The sequence below is a fragment of the Festucalex cinctus genome, chromosome 9, assembly GCF_051991245.1.
Source record: "Festucalex cinctus isolate MCC-2025b chromosome 9, RoL_Fcin_1.0, whole genome shotgun sequence".
Lineage (NCBI taxonomy): Eukaryota > Metazoa > Chordata > Actinopteri > Syngnathiformes > Syngnathidae > Festucalex > Festucalex cinctus.
This window is the reverse complement of record NC_135419.1, coordinates 8376317-8389283: the sequence shown is the minus strand read 5'-3', so window position 1 is coordinate 8389283 and position 12967 is coordinate 8376317. Positions and strand designations below refer to the sequence as shown.

The 12967-nt window shown below is 40.7% G+C and overlaps 1 protein-coding gene across 6 annotated transcripts in view; it reads left to right on the top strand.

Annotated features, from left to right (window-relative positions):
• The window catches only part of spon2a (spondin 2a, extracellular matrix protein), a 27407-nt gene extending 14440 nt beyond the window's left edge, over window positions 1-12967 (top strand). For all 6 annotated transcript variants that reach the window (XM_077531629.1, XM_077531630.1, XM_077531627.1 and 3 more), the window contains 5 exons: window positions 1908-2130; window positions 6796-7016; window positions 9938-10129; window positions 10556-10727; window positions 12239-12967. In XM_077531629.1, the coding sequence (XP_077387755.1) occupies window positions 1908-2130; window positions 6796-7016; window positions 9938-10129; window positions 10556-10727; window positions 12239-12426 (996 nt within the window). In that variant the 3' untranslated portion in view covers window positions 12427-12967. The remainder of the gene's footprint in view (window positions 1-1907; window positions 2131-6795; window positions 7017-9937; window positions 10130-10555; window positions 10728-12238) is intronic.

Here is a 12967-nt window from a genome sequence, read left to right as displayed (position 1 = left end):
AGAACAAACTTGACATGCTCGACCAAAAACTGACTCCAGTTCTGGAATCTGCATGCCAGTTTTAGTTTTAATCAGCATAAAAATCTAACTCGACAGAATTTATTCCAAATTGTTCCCCAGTATAGGCTAAAGGAGAATATGCGACAAAAAGTGCTTAATTTATTGTGCAGGTGCCGAAAAATCAAGAAAAGAGCGCTTGCGTTTTGCATGCTTTGCACATGAGAGGATGCGTTAACCCAAATATTGAAACATCAAAGACACGCTCCGTTCCGCTACTGCGCTTATTAAAGGAAGTCTGTACGAGTCGAACTTGGCGGCCAGCGCATGGTCAGTCGCTGAGGTCAGTAGAGCAGCACAGCAGACTGGATTTGCGTCTATCATTCGGGATGTTGTCCACGTTGTCTTATTTTGGTATGGCTTTAGCACCAGTGTAGACACACACAGACATGTGGCCAAGAGAGGAATTCAAAAAAGGCAAAGCAGTTCAATCGGTTCACAAAGCTTAGACAAGATGGATGAGGTGTTTTATGAGCTCATAGCGACATTTCTATGTCAAGCCTTCGATTGATTGTCCCGTATCGGTTTCCAAAATGTTCAAAGATGACATCATCTATTTATGCGCATGACAATTTTATGAGATGTGTTTCTACAATGATCCCTTTTCTAGCTATTTTTGTATGTGACTTTGGCCTTGTCCCATAAGGGGTCGCCACAGTGAGTCACTCGCATGATTTGTTTGGCACAGTTTTTACGACGGATTCCCTACATGACACAACCAACCCGTTTTTGTTTGGCTTGGAAACGGCGGTGGCTGGGAATCAAACCAGTGCCATCTGGAGACAAGGCAGCAGGATGAACCAAAATTGCTTTAATTCAGCTAAACTGGAGGGTTTTCAAGTACGATCAGCCATTTTAAAAAGTTGACTTTCTCCTGTGTTTTGAATGATTGCCCAGAACATTCCTCTAAAGGATTATTTGGTGAAGAGCAGAATTCATGGTTCCATCGATCACAGCAAGTCGTCCAGGTTCTGAAGTAACAAAGCAGCCCCAGACCATCACACTACCCGATGTTATTTTTCTTAAATGCTGTGTTACGTTAATGCTAGATATAACGACACACACAACTTCCAAAAGGTTCTTGTCGGTCCAAACAATATCCTCCCAAATGTCTTGTGAATCCAGCAGATGTTTTGTTTTGTGTTCAGCAATGGTTTTCGCCTTCAAACTCTGCCATTTTTGCCCATTCTCTTTCTTAATTTTGAGTTATGACTGAAGAAAGGGAGGCCTGCAGTTCTGTAGATGTTGTCCTGGGTTCCTTTGTGACCTGGATGAGTCATCATCACTGTGCTCTTGGGGAAATTTTTGGAGGGCAGTCACTCCTGGGAAGGTTCATCACTGGTTTCTCCATTTGTGGATAATGACTCTCACCATAGTTACCTGGAGTCCGAAAGCTTTAATGGCTTTGTAACCTTTTCCAGACTGATGGATGTCAATTACATCATTTCTTATCTGTTCTTGAATTTCTTTGGATCGTGGCTTTTTAAAAATTTATTTATTTATTCATGCAGCTTTTTGAGATCTTTTGGCTGACTTTTTTTTGTCAGACAGGCTCTAGTGTGTTTTTATAAGATTTATTAACAGTTCTGTTTAATTTTATTTACTGTAATAGAGAGTTTGATGTGAGCAGGAGACTAATAAAGTGAGATGCGAATTCCACCTCAAGCCACCTTGGCCTCGTTAAATAGAACATTGCCATCAAATAAAGTAGGGCAATGGCTGACTCGCAAACAAGACAATCATGAGTTACAAAACAAGACATTAAAAACAAGCGTGCCTGGAAACCATGAATGTTGTCCAAAAAAAGTTACTTCACACAAGTAAGCATATTACTGATCTGTTTCTTTCAGATGATGTCATCGCAACAACTGATGAAGCTGTGGCAGCTTCTGGTCGTACTTTTGAAGCTGTGCCTCACTTTTGCTGGTCCTCTGCCGCCACTCAACGGGACCGAATGCACAGCCAGAGGCCCTGCCTCCTACATTGTGGTGTTTACGGGTCACTGGAGCCCACAGGCCTTCCCGAAGCAGTATCCACTCTTCAGGCCCCCTGCACAGTGGTCCAAACTCATAGGTGAGAAGTTGGACATACTGATATAAAATACTTATTTGTTGATCTTAGAATAAGCTGGCAGTTTTATGGTTTGTGTAACTTTGCTACCAACATTTCTCGTACATTGGTACATAAGCATTAATTTTGCAATTGAATATGTTCTCCTTGAAAAAAAAAATCTCAGAGGATCTGAGGTTTGTGGTTCCAATCTTGGCTTCGGCCTTCCTGTGGGAGTTTGAATGTTCTCCCCGTGCTTGAGTTTTCTCCGACTTCCTCCCAAATTCCAGAAACATGCTAAGCTTAATCAAAGACTTTAACTGTCCATTGGTGTGAAGAGAGTGTGAATGCTTGCAGGTCGAAATTTGCCTTCGGTTTGGCAGGCAACCAGTCAAGTGTTCAGCTGGGATCGGCTTCACCTCACCCCAGTGAGGACAAGCCCGATAGAAAAAGAATGGAGGGTTTATTTTTGCATCTGGTGGGTCGCTTCCCCACTTGCACCGAATGCAAAATCACCACTTTGCTTAACTGAGTTTGGTCCATTACGGTCGATGACATTCCATCTTCATCCTTTTCCAATCCAAACCATTCAGATCGCCCACTGACTGGTATTTTTGCTCTCTTATGAAGTGTCATTTTATGGCCTTGCTGTCAGCACGCACTTCTGCTCACAGACGCGAGCAGTGGCGAGATGTTAATGAGCTAAGTGGTGAGTAGCAGACGGCCTAAACGCTACCAGATGGCTTTCTGTGTTTCTCTAACTGTCTCCTGACTGTCCAGCCATATCTATGATATTTTTCTATTACCCTCTATTCCCCACACCCCCACGTTTCCACTGGTTTACCACAGTGCTGGCGATACAGAGTGCAGCGGAGGTTTGGGGCTGAGAGAAGGTGGGTGATGACTCTCAGGGCGGGGTCGGGTCAGACGTTACCTCCAGAGCTCGGAGCTGAATGGGAAACAATTCAAGATCATCTCTGTTCTTTTTTCACCCAAAACCAAACAGGGATGCATGGCAGATGTTTATGCGTGTGTGTTTGTGCCAGACCACGGTTGTGCGTCAGTGCCTGTGGCGACTGCGGCTTTCTTCGGTTTCAGCCGCACCGGGCCTACCTTGCCAGAAGATGATGGCCTACTTCTAGGGGTGGCTCGGTATCACTTTTTCATATACTGATACCAATACTGTAGCCTCAAGGATCGACAGATACCGATCCTGTACCCATCTGATTCTCTTTGTCAATCTAAAAGATTTTTTTTTTCTTCTATAGTAAGTGGATGTAATCTAATATCTAAAAACAATACGGTCACTGTACATAAACTACTTTGCATGGTCCCCTAAAGAAAGAATGTCACGTGTACCCTATTTTACGGACCATTTGAGGCAACAAATTATCAGGTGCAATATCAATGAACGAGTCTGTTTTAAAATATTTTCATACATCACTTTGTGACGCATGCATGTTAAATAGTTTATTCTAAAATTGTACCGTTTATATGTTATATTTAGTGCTATAATGCTAGGTTCAGACCAGACATAAAATATCGGGTAGCACCGCGTGTTTCGCTTGCCTTTATCATGCAATTTGGTACCCGGGATTGGTTAAATAGTCTTTTTAACCCCTTTTATTTATTTTCTTAGTTCCCAGTTCCTTTTATCATATTTTTTTTAAGCTTTGTTTTTGCCTTTTCTTGTTTTCTTTTAGCTTTTAACCGCTTTTTTCTTGTCTTATAGTTTTTAGCTCCAGTGTTTCCTGGGTGCCTTTCCTCACATGGTTTCTCTGTGCCCCGCCATATTTTTATATTATGGATGTTTTAATTGTTTAGCACCTTGAGTTGCATTTTAAAGTATGACAGGTATTATCTAAATCAAGATTGATTGATTGATTGATTCACGTGAAGGAGGGGATTCTTCAACAGACGAAAAAAAAACCCATCGGTAGTCAGTCTGGTGACTGGTGGTTATTATTTTGGCTAATGCTAAAAGTTAGCTTGGTTGACAGTTCAACAGCTGTAAACAAGGCAATGTCCTCATCATTATCCGTTCTTTTTTGCTCGTTTGCGGCAACTACTGACTGTGTCGTTTACCTCGCGCTGGTCCCACATTGTACCATTGGAAACATGTAGCCAGAAACGCTCAGCTTGCATTGGTCTGACTCACAGAAAGAGGCTAATAGGACTACATGTCCCATGATTCTTAGACACAGAAGCGGGAAATATCTGCAAAAACATGTCTGCTAGCATGTCATACAAAGTGAAATTGAATACATATGATGTAGTTTGGGCTTATGGATTGCATCAGGATAGTTCTAATAAAAACAGTACCGATTCAGTCATTTTTGGCTACCCTCTCTTCATGGAAGTCAGTACAACTTACTTCCATGAAGTAAGTAGTACTGACTTCCATGAAGAGGCCGAAACCAGAGCTTTAAATCCAGCTGTAAGTGGCAACAGTGTGTTGAGAATGGTTTGAAGCTCCTTCACTGATGGGACAAGGACACCGCTCTGGGAGAATGGAGTGTGTCAAAAAATGACGAGTACAGGATACCTTAATATCTTGGTGGAGCTTTAAAAAAACATGATGGGTGATTGAATTTCAAGGTACTGATGCTTGTGGGAACCTAGTTAGGATGGAAATGCAATTATGGGCATAAGTAATGACAGAACGGGAAGAAACAGGATAGTGTGTAAAGTGTCTTGGTCACGTTGTGTGTGTGGCTCACTGCGCTGTGTGCATTAATACATGTGTCAAGAGTGTTTAAGTATGACTGCGTGTGCTTGTGTGTGTCTGTGTGTGTGAACCTTGCAAAGTGAGGTAAGGCAGAACCATCAGAGCATTTGTCAGCGTGTTTCTGGCTAACCCTGCCTTGGCCTTAAAACCACGGGTCCAGGCCAGTGGTTCTGTGGTTTTCAAAAAGGAGCTTCAATTTAACCTAAATATGAGTCCCTTCATAGGTGATTGGGAGTAAATTTGTGAATGTGTCTTGAAGGATGGCAAAACAGATTGGTAAAGTTTGTTTTTCTTAAAAAAGAAAAAAGAAAGGGGGTTTTAGCCATCAAATACATGTAAACCGTTGCTCTTGCTCTCAAAACCATGGCCCGGGGGTCATTTGCGGCCCACAAAATGACTTTTGTGGCTCTTTACTTGACATCATTTACTACCAGCCATTTTCACTGAAGCAACCCCTTTCGCTCCCTGCTGTTTTACTGGATTTTGACTGATTTTGCATGGCCCACAGAATACTTTGTTCTATTGCTATAAAAACGTGGAACTTACCAAAAGAAAAATTTGCGTCTCTTCTTTCATTAGGAAACAAAAGTACCGGTATATTTCTATCTGTTTCTGTTTTACAGCAATTAGCATTAGAGTGTAGCTAAGTTTTATCATTATTCACAAATCTGTTTATAATTGTGGGAAACAGCTTGTTTTCAACATGGCCCTGGTAGATCTCTTATACTCTGCTCCCAACTGCTGGCCGTTTTTGTAATAACTACCGTTGCTTCATTCATTCTTTTCAGTTCAGAGGTTTCATCGAAGCCTTCTGTATGCTATAGCATCAAAAAAAAAAAAAAAAAAAGTATAAATACGTCTTTGGGAAGATGGTTATATTTAAAATGGAACGTGTGTATATATAGGTTTTTGGGGGCAAATGAGTTAAGCATATTTTTTTTAAAAAAAGAAAAGAATAGAAACACTATAATCATGAAATTCCTTTTGGACCAAACAGAATTTACAATAATATATATTTATTATATTTATTTAGTATGTTGGCAAAAACTTGGGAACATCTTGTTTACCTTCTGAAGACCGTCAATGTTCTGAACTTTTATTAATAAAGATTGAGAAGAATTTTATTTTGAAAACCCCCACATAGATACAGTAAGTTGAGTTTGAAACCACTCCTGTAAACCATTGCCCAGAACCTCTTGATAGCTAAAGAAAGCCCTTTGGTTTTATCTGTGCTAGATGGAGACAATATGCAATCATACAGAGCTATGCATTTAAACGGTTTTTTGGCGTGGCTTCTATGGATCTCACTCTGCCTTATCGATCCTTCCCTCCTTCCTCTCTTTAGTTTTTCCTCTGGTCTCTTGAGATCTCGCTAAATTTGCTGGAATTTAGAGGCTTCCGGGGTTGGCGTAAGACTTTGATTTTGTAATCATGGGGAAGGCAGGAAGTGTTTGGTCGGTGCTGGATTTCACTTTGATTTATCTTTCTTTTCTCTTTATTTTTTTCTGACCTTTTCTCTGGTCTCCTGACCATTTAAACCTCATGACTCTGGCAAGATTCTGAAGTACCTGGTTAAGGCGAAGGGTAATGGGATATTTATAAGGCTTTTGGTGAATTAATGAGTATAAATTTATACGTATTTGCACGCAAACGCACGCAAACGCACACACGCAAACGCACGCACAAAAAAAAAAAAAAGAGCAATGATGATAAGACGTTGAATCGGTAAGACTACCGAATGAACAATTCTGAGCTCTTGAAAAAACAAACAAACAAAAAAAACGTTTTTTTGGCGAATTATCTGTTTAAATGCAGCAAGCTGGAGGCATTCTAGCACGGTGGAAATGATCTCAGCATCTGGCAGAGGCTCTGTGGTCCTTCACTGACATTGGGAAACATTCCAACGAGTAAGAATCTCACTGCTGTCTTCTCTTCTGTCTTGTGTGTCTTTCTCACTTCAGCGGTGAGCCATAATCGCCATTTTCGGCTCTGGGAGGAGGGCGCTAAGGCCAGCGAAGGGGTGCAGAACTTTGCTGAAGTCGGCGTGACGGTGGAGCTGATGAAGTCGGCCAAGGAGGCGAGGAGGAGACGCTCGGTCGGCACCATGTACCGGACGGCCGGCATCCCGAACGGAATCGGGCACAGCTCCACGGAGCTGCTCATGCTGCCCAGGAACTCACTGGTACTCATTCACAAAAGCGCACACACATGCTCAGACAGCGTAAAAAGACACATTTCCCGCAAACGCTGGGAACGGTATGGTTCCGAGCCGTAAACTTTGATCACCGCAGGGAGTGTAGAAGGAAAGGCAAATGCTGTGTCAGCTGTTTGAAATGGTGTGACATCATCGGAGTGTGACACAACGCTGTAAACCTTGAGAAAAACTTGGCATCCGATGTCCGAGTTCAACACAATCCAAGCCGACTCACTTTTGAACAAGGGCCTCTTTTCATCTCTCGTCGGGTATTCTCTTACATCTTTAAATCGTCTCCTTGTAATTCAAAAATGTGTTTTTTTTTTTCTTCATTTTTCCTTCCATTGCTGTAACTGCATTGTAGAAAAAGAAGAGGAGCCTTAATTTGTTTGCTCTCTGACATTAAATCATTGAAATGCATTGGGGCAACGCCAAAAGGTGATAGGTTAGAACTGTTATCTTTCTACCTTTCATACATTTTGATAAATAACAAAAATATATCCAGTCCTACAGTGAACTACATTGCTGGGCCTCTCTGTGATGTCGTTTCCCAAACACTTGACTTGACCACTGATTTCCGCCACCCAATCAGACTCGTGTTTAACCAGCGCAAAGGCCCCGGAGCCACAAACGCCCACGTGCATCCCGCGCAGTCTGGGCTCTGTACGCCTGACGCCTATCCCAATGAAGTCGGGCAGATTGTCAGATGACTTTAAAGCAATAGTTTTGCTGTACTCATCAGATTTCTTACGAGTTACATTACAGTATAAATAACAGCAAATTTCTTGGAAATACTCAACCATCTAGCGCCGCTAAAGTTTTGCTTTCTCCGGACTATATTTAGATCTGAAGAGAGACTGACACCAATCTGATTTTTGGATGAGCTATAAGAAGGCACAACCAAATGTCTACAAAGATTGTGTAATACCCCAGGGAACAGAAATGACCCCACTGTGAATCCTCTGTGTGTACAAAAGTCTCAACACTTCTGTAATGTCGCACCAGTGTGCCAAAGTCAGATCGTGTTACAGCATTCCTAAACGGCACAAGTACCTGGAATTGCCTGCTATGCAGTTTAGACCTCTCAGTCTTTTGGTGCAACACTTTACATTTAATGAAGTAACAATTTGTACTCATTTCACATTAAATGTTCACTTCAAAATACTCAAATTTAAATGTGTTTATCATTGTCAGATCACTTAAAAGGGGGAGTCGATCTAAAAAAATTCTGGATATGTCATATGTGACCTCACTAGTCTAAACATGACATTCTGATTAATATTTCATTTGTGGAATATGAGTTATGAAGAAAAATGCAGCCATTGTTATCCATCTCACGGGACGACCATTTTGTCCCTTGCTGTCGACTGAAGATGACATCACAGATGCTAAGGGCTCAGGCATCGACCAATCACAGCTCATCTGTGTTCTGAAGCTGAGCTGTGATTGGTTGTTACCTGAGACCTGAGCAACTGTGATGTCATTTTTACTGACAGCAAGAGGCAAAATGGCTGCCGTCTGATATTGATAAAAACTGCTGGATTTTGCTGCTTAACTCATATTCCACAAACACGATATTAACTAGAATACCATATTTCGACTAGTGCGGCTGTATAGAACATATTGTCAAGAAATTTTTGGGGGGTTGACTTCACCTTTAATGGTCTATGGACTCAGCATGAAAGCTAATTTTGTTTTTCTCATTCCAAAAACTTGCATGTTAAGTAAATCGAAGACTGAAGAGAATATAGATTGCTTATTGCAGTCCATAGTGTTCCCTGCTTCTATAGTCCAAAATCAGTCGAGAGACTCCAGCTCATCCATGACCTAATGCGTACAAATAATACACAGCAAGTGCCACCATTGTCCCGTGATGTCAGACTTTTGAGGAAATTGGGCTACTGGGCACTTTTCCTAGTTTAAGGTTGGAATTTTCCAACTTCCCAGCTTTCTAGAATGGAACATAACACTTCACATACAGTATAGGAGTGCTAATAAAAAAAAAAAGCAATTATTTAAGTTGGCATATATTGTGCATAGTACATGCCATACAGTAAAAGCATGTTTAAGGCCCAGGGTATTTTTAATAAGTCACTGCGGGATGAGGATTACAAATTTGATTTCCTGCAATTTTGGTTGTCATGACTTGTACAACATCTGGACTGACAAATAAAATTTGAAAGGTCAGCCCGGGATTCTTTTGTGACGAGGAATACATTTGAATGCACTAAGCTATGAAAATGAATTGTTATTTAACAATACAAATAGCCCTGAAAATCATAAACAATCCTGCAGGAGGATTTCTTTGTTGTCTAGACCAGAGGATGATGTGGCGGAAAGGCAATTCCGGGTCAGACAGTTGTGTGGTTAGTAGAACATGACAGAATGATGAGCGTCTGTTGACAGCTTAATCTGTTATTCAGCTTTTGTGCATGTTTTTTTTTTTTCCCCTGGGTTATCATTCTCCATCCATGCACAAAGCCGCAAATATCTCAAACCCGGACATTACGGCATGTCTCCACAATCCTGATGAGCTTCTTGCAATTGTTTTGTTTGTTATTTAAAGTAGACTGATAACACAACACAATTGTCAGGGTGAGTCCAACTGGCACTCTGCTTGTTGAAGTCATTTTATATCTGATCTAGCACAGTGGTTCTTAACCTTGGGGTTCGATCGAACCCCAGAGACACCCAGGCCACTTCCTAGATGCGGTCATAAGCTCACAGGAAACATTCATCACACATAGGTTTCATTTTATCGGGGTAAGACTTTGGTTGAGATGGATTTTCTTTTACGTTTCTCACCCTTTGCAAGTCTCAATCCTGATTTTCAGGAACGAAAAAAAAAAGTACTCTCGGTATGATGCAAACAAACCTTCAAAGCATTTTCGTGCTCATTATTGTTTCAGCTGTCTCTGATGGTGAAGATGATCCCCAGCCCTGATTGGTTCGTTGGTGTGGACAGCCTAAACCTTTGCGAAGGGAATCAATGGAAACAGGACGTGACCATTGACCTTCAACCTTATGACGCCGGGACAGACAGCGGTTTCACTTTCTCCTCCCCCAACTTTCCCACCAGCCCCCCAGAAAACATCTCAAAGGTAAATGAGCTTCTTGAATGTTGACTCAGAGACATTTGACAGTGGAACTTCCAGTTTATGGATACTTTTGGAGCTTTATTTGTTTAGTTGGATGGCACGTAGAGCACAGGATATACTGCATACAGTGTAAATAAAGTACATCCAGAAGTACGTATACACCTAATTTCCAGTGTGTGACAAGATGAGGTCAATGTCTCATCTTCTCATATGAGAAATAGATTGAAAAGTAGGATTTCACCACATTTCCCCTAAAAGTGAAAGCTTGGCTGAACTCATCTGACCTGAAGCCATTAGCGTAAAAAAAAAAGAAAAAAAAAAGACCCCTCTTACATAACAAAAGGCGTTTAAAAGTTGGGCTATTGGACATTTGTTGGCTCTCGCTATGAATTATGCAATTGTACGTTTTCGTTTCTATGTGTCTTTCAGATCACCTCTCAGATGCCAAACCACCCCGCCAACTCCTTCTACTATCCACGCCTCAAGGAACTTCCACCCATTGCCAGCATAAAGATCACACGGCAGAGCAGATCTCTTCACCGCCAAGTCCCCATGTCCAATCACATTCTCCCAAACTCCATCAGTCCCCACAGATTCTCAGGTGAGCCCCTTGGGGAGAATTGATTGTGAGAAAAGCATCATAAATGCTTCGGTAGACTTACAAAGATTTAATATAATGTTCGCTTTTTATTGGCCCTTTCAGACACGTAACAAATCAACAGTGAGTTTATAGTGTGGTTAGCAGTGTAGGAGAACATCTTAACCATTTTTTTTTTTTTAATGTGAGAGACCACCCACAGGATGGGGAAGCAATTGGAAAATAAATGATCATGTATCTCCACCAAACCAGATATGTTGTAGTACAAAGACTGACCTGCGAGGGGCAGCACAATGCCACAGGTCATCCAGACAGGTCATGCCAGTAAATGAAAAGAAGAAGCACTGCACTGCACTCTAAAAAGTCGTAATAATTGGCTTAAAATCACTCTTTTCACACCCCACACCACAAAATAATGCGTCAGGATAATCTTTTAGCAACATAAAAGAATTAGACCTTACTTAGTGACTATGAGTGGAAAGAAGTAATGACCCTCTTTGGGCCTCTTTATTTAAACAGAACATGCTTGTATATTCACACAATAAAGGGATACTGTAATAAATATTTGGCTACCGGGCGTGACCCTACTGCACAAAGAGCATTAGTCAACAGAATATCCGTGCCTGTCCGTATCTTCTAAAACATCTTGTCACAGTTGCAAACAAAAGGCTCTCTTGTGTGACTATTTCTCAGATTTTTGTAAACCAGATCTGAATAGTCCTCATTATGAGCGAGCTTCACTGGGGGATTATTGATTTGTAAACTGCTGACATTTCATTCATCCGTTGTATACTTGTGTATGTATGCACAATGTATTCATAGTTTTAAAAATCTTCACGATGCAACATAATATATGGATGTGTAATGCACCATCTAACTGCAGGAGAAAATATGGATACAAACAGCAACAACAAAAATGCTTTGTTTTGGTCGACCAGAATCTAGCAAACTAAAATTTAAGTTTTATAATATTTGACTCATTTGCGGTCCGATTTTTTTATTTTTTTTGTTTAAGGTGAAAAATAATTCAGTGCCCTATAAAAGGGTTTGTATGTCAATTTTGTGTTGAATAGTGGGACTATTCAGTTTGCTTGGTATAACCTTAGATTTGTGTCTTTTTTTTTTTTTTTTTTTTTTTTTTTTTTAAATTTGATAAAAACACATATTGGACATCTCAAAATGTATATTAGCCCATCTCAAGCAACTTTATTTTTTTATGCCACTATTTTAGTTATACTGAAACACTAAAAGTTAGAAGAGTACATTTTTAGCAGTTAGCAAATATGTCAAATGTAGCCACATGGCATTTATGCTAAGAGCATGTTTGCACTTAGCACAACAACAAAAAAGTGCATTTTAAAATAAGGAAATGACATTAAAAAAATAGGTAGTACCAAGTTTCCCCCCCCCTCCTTATTGTCATTTTCATGGATAAGTAGAATGTTGTTGCAATATAGTGTGAAGTCATTGAATTGTACTTTCATCAACATCTATCTATTCTCCCACTAACACAGCGACTCCACTCGACTGTGAAATATCTCTGTGGTCATCCTGGGGCTTGTGTCTGGGCCCCTGTTCCAAAGGCGGCGTCCGCCATCGCACCCGCTACATCCTCCTACGGCCGGCCAACGCCGGCGTCCCTTGCCCCGAGCTGGAGGAACAAGCCGAGTGCGTACCGCACAGTTGCATGAAGCTCCAGTAACCCGCACAGAGCACGGGTGCTGCCAGTATTTCAACACTGGGACTCATGTTATTACTGCTGGACTGAGAAAACTTTCTGCGTTATTCCCTTGGTAATGCAAAGGATTTTCCTCCCTGTCAAGACTGCATTTATTGTGTTGACTATTAGTTTTAGTGTCTAGTTCTCCCTTGATGGCAAATGTAGCAGAGCCTTGGACCAATAGAAAAATATTTTCATGTGAGGTGGGCAAAAGTTAAATTCAAATGAAATGTCTCAAGTGCATGCCCACAGTAGCACTGTTACACACAAAGCAAATTCTTTCCACCAACTTTTAGGTGTGAAAGCATACTTTATATACTGTACCCCCAAATGATGAGCATGAAATAATGGCTTAAAACAGCAAAAAAAAGCTGATTTGTTTTAAAATAAGATGCCATTTTATTTTTTAAAGGGAATATTTATACGTTGTTCTATTTTGATATGTTAATGTTAAAGTTTTGTATATACTGTATTTTAACTCATGTATTACTCATAAATAAACGTGAAGTGTTTTTCAAAATAA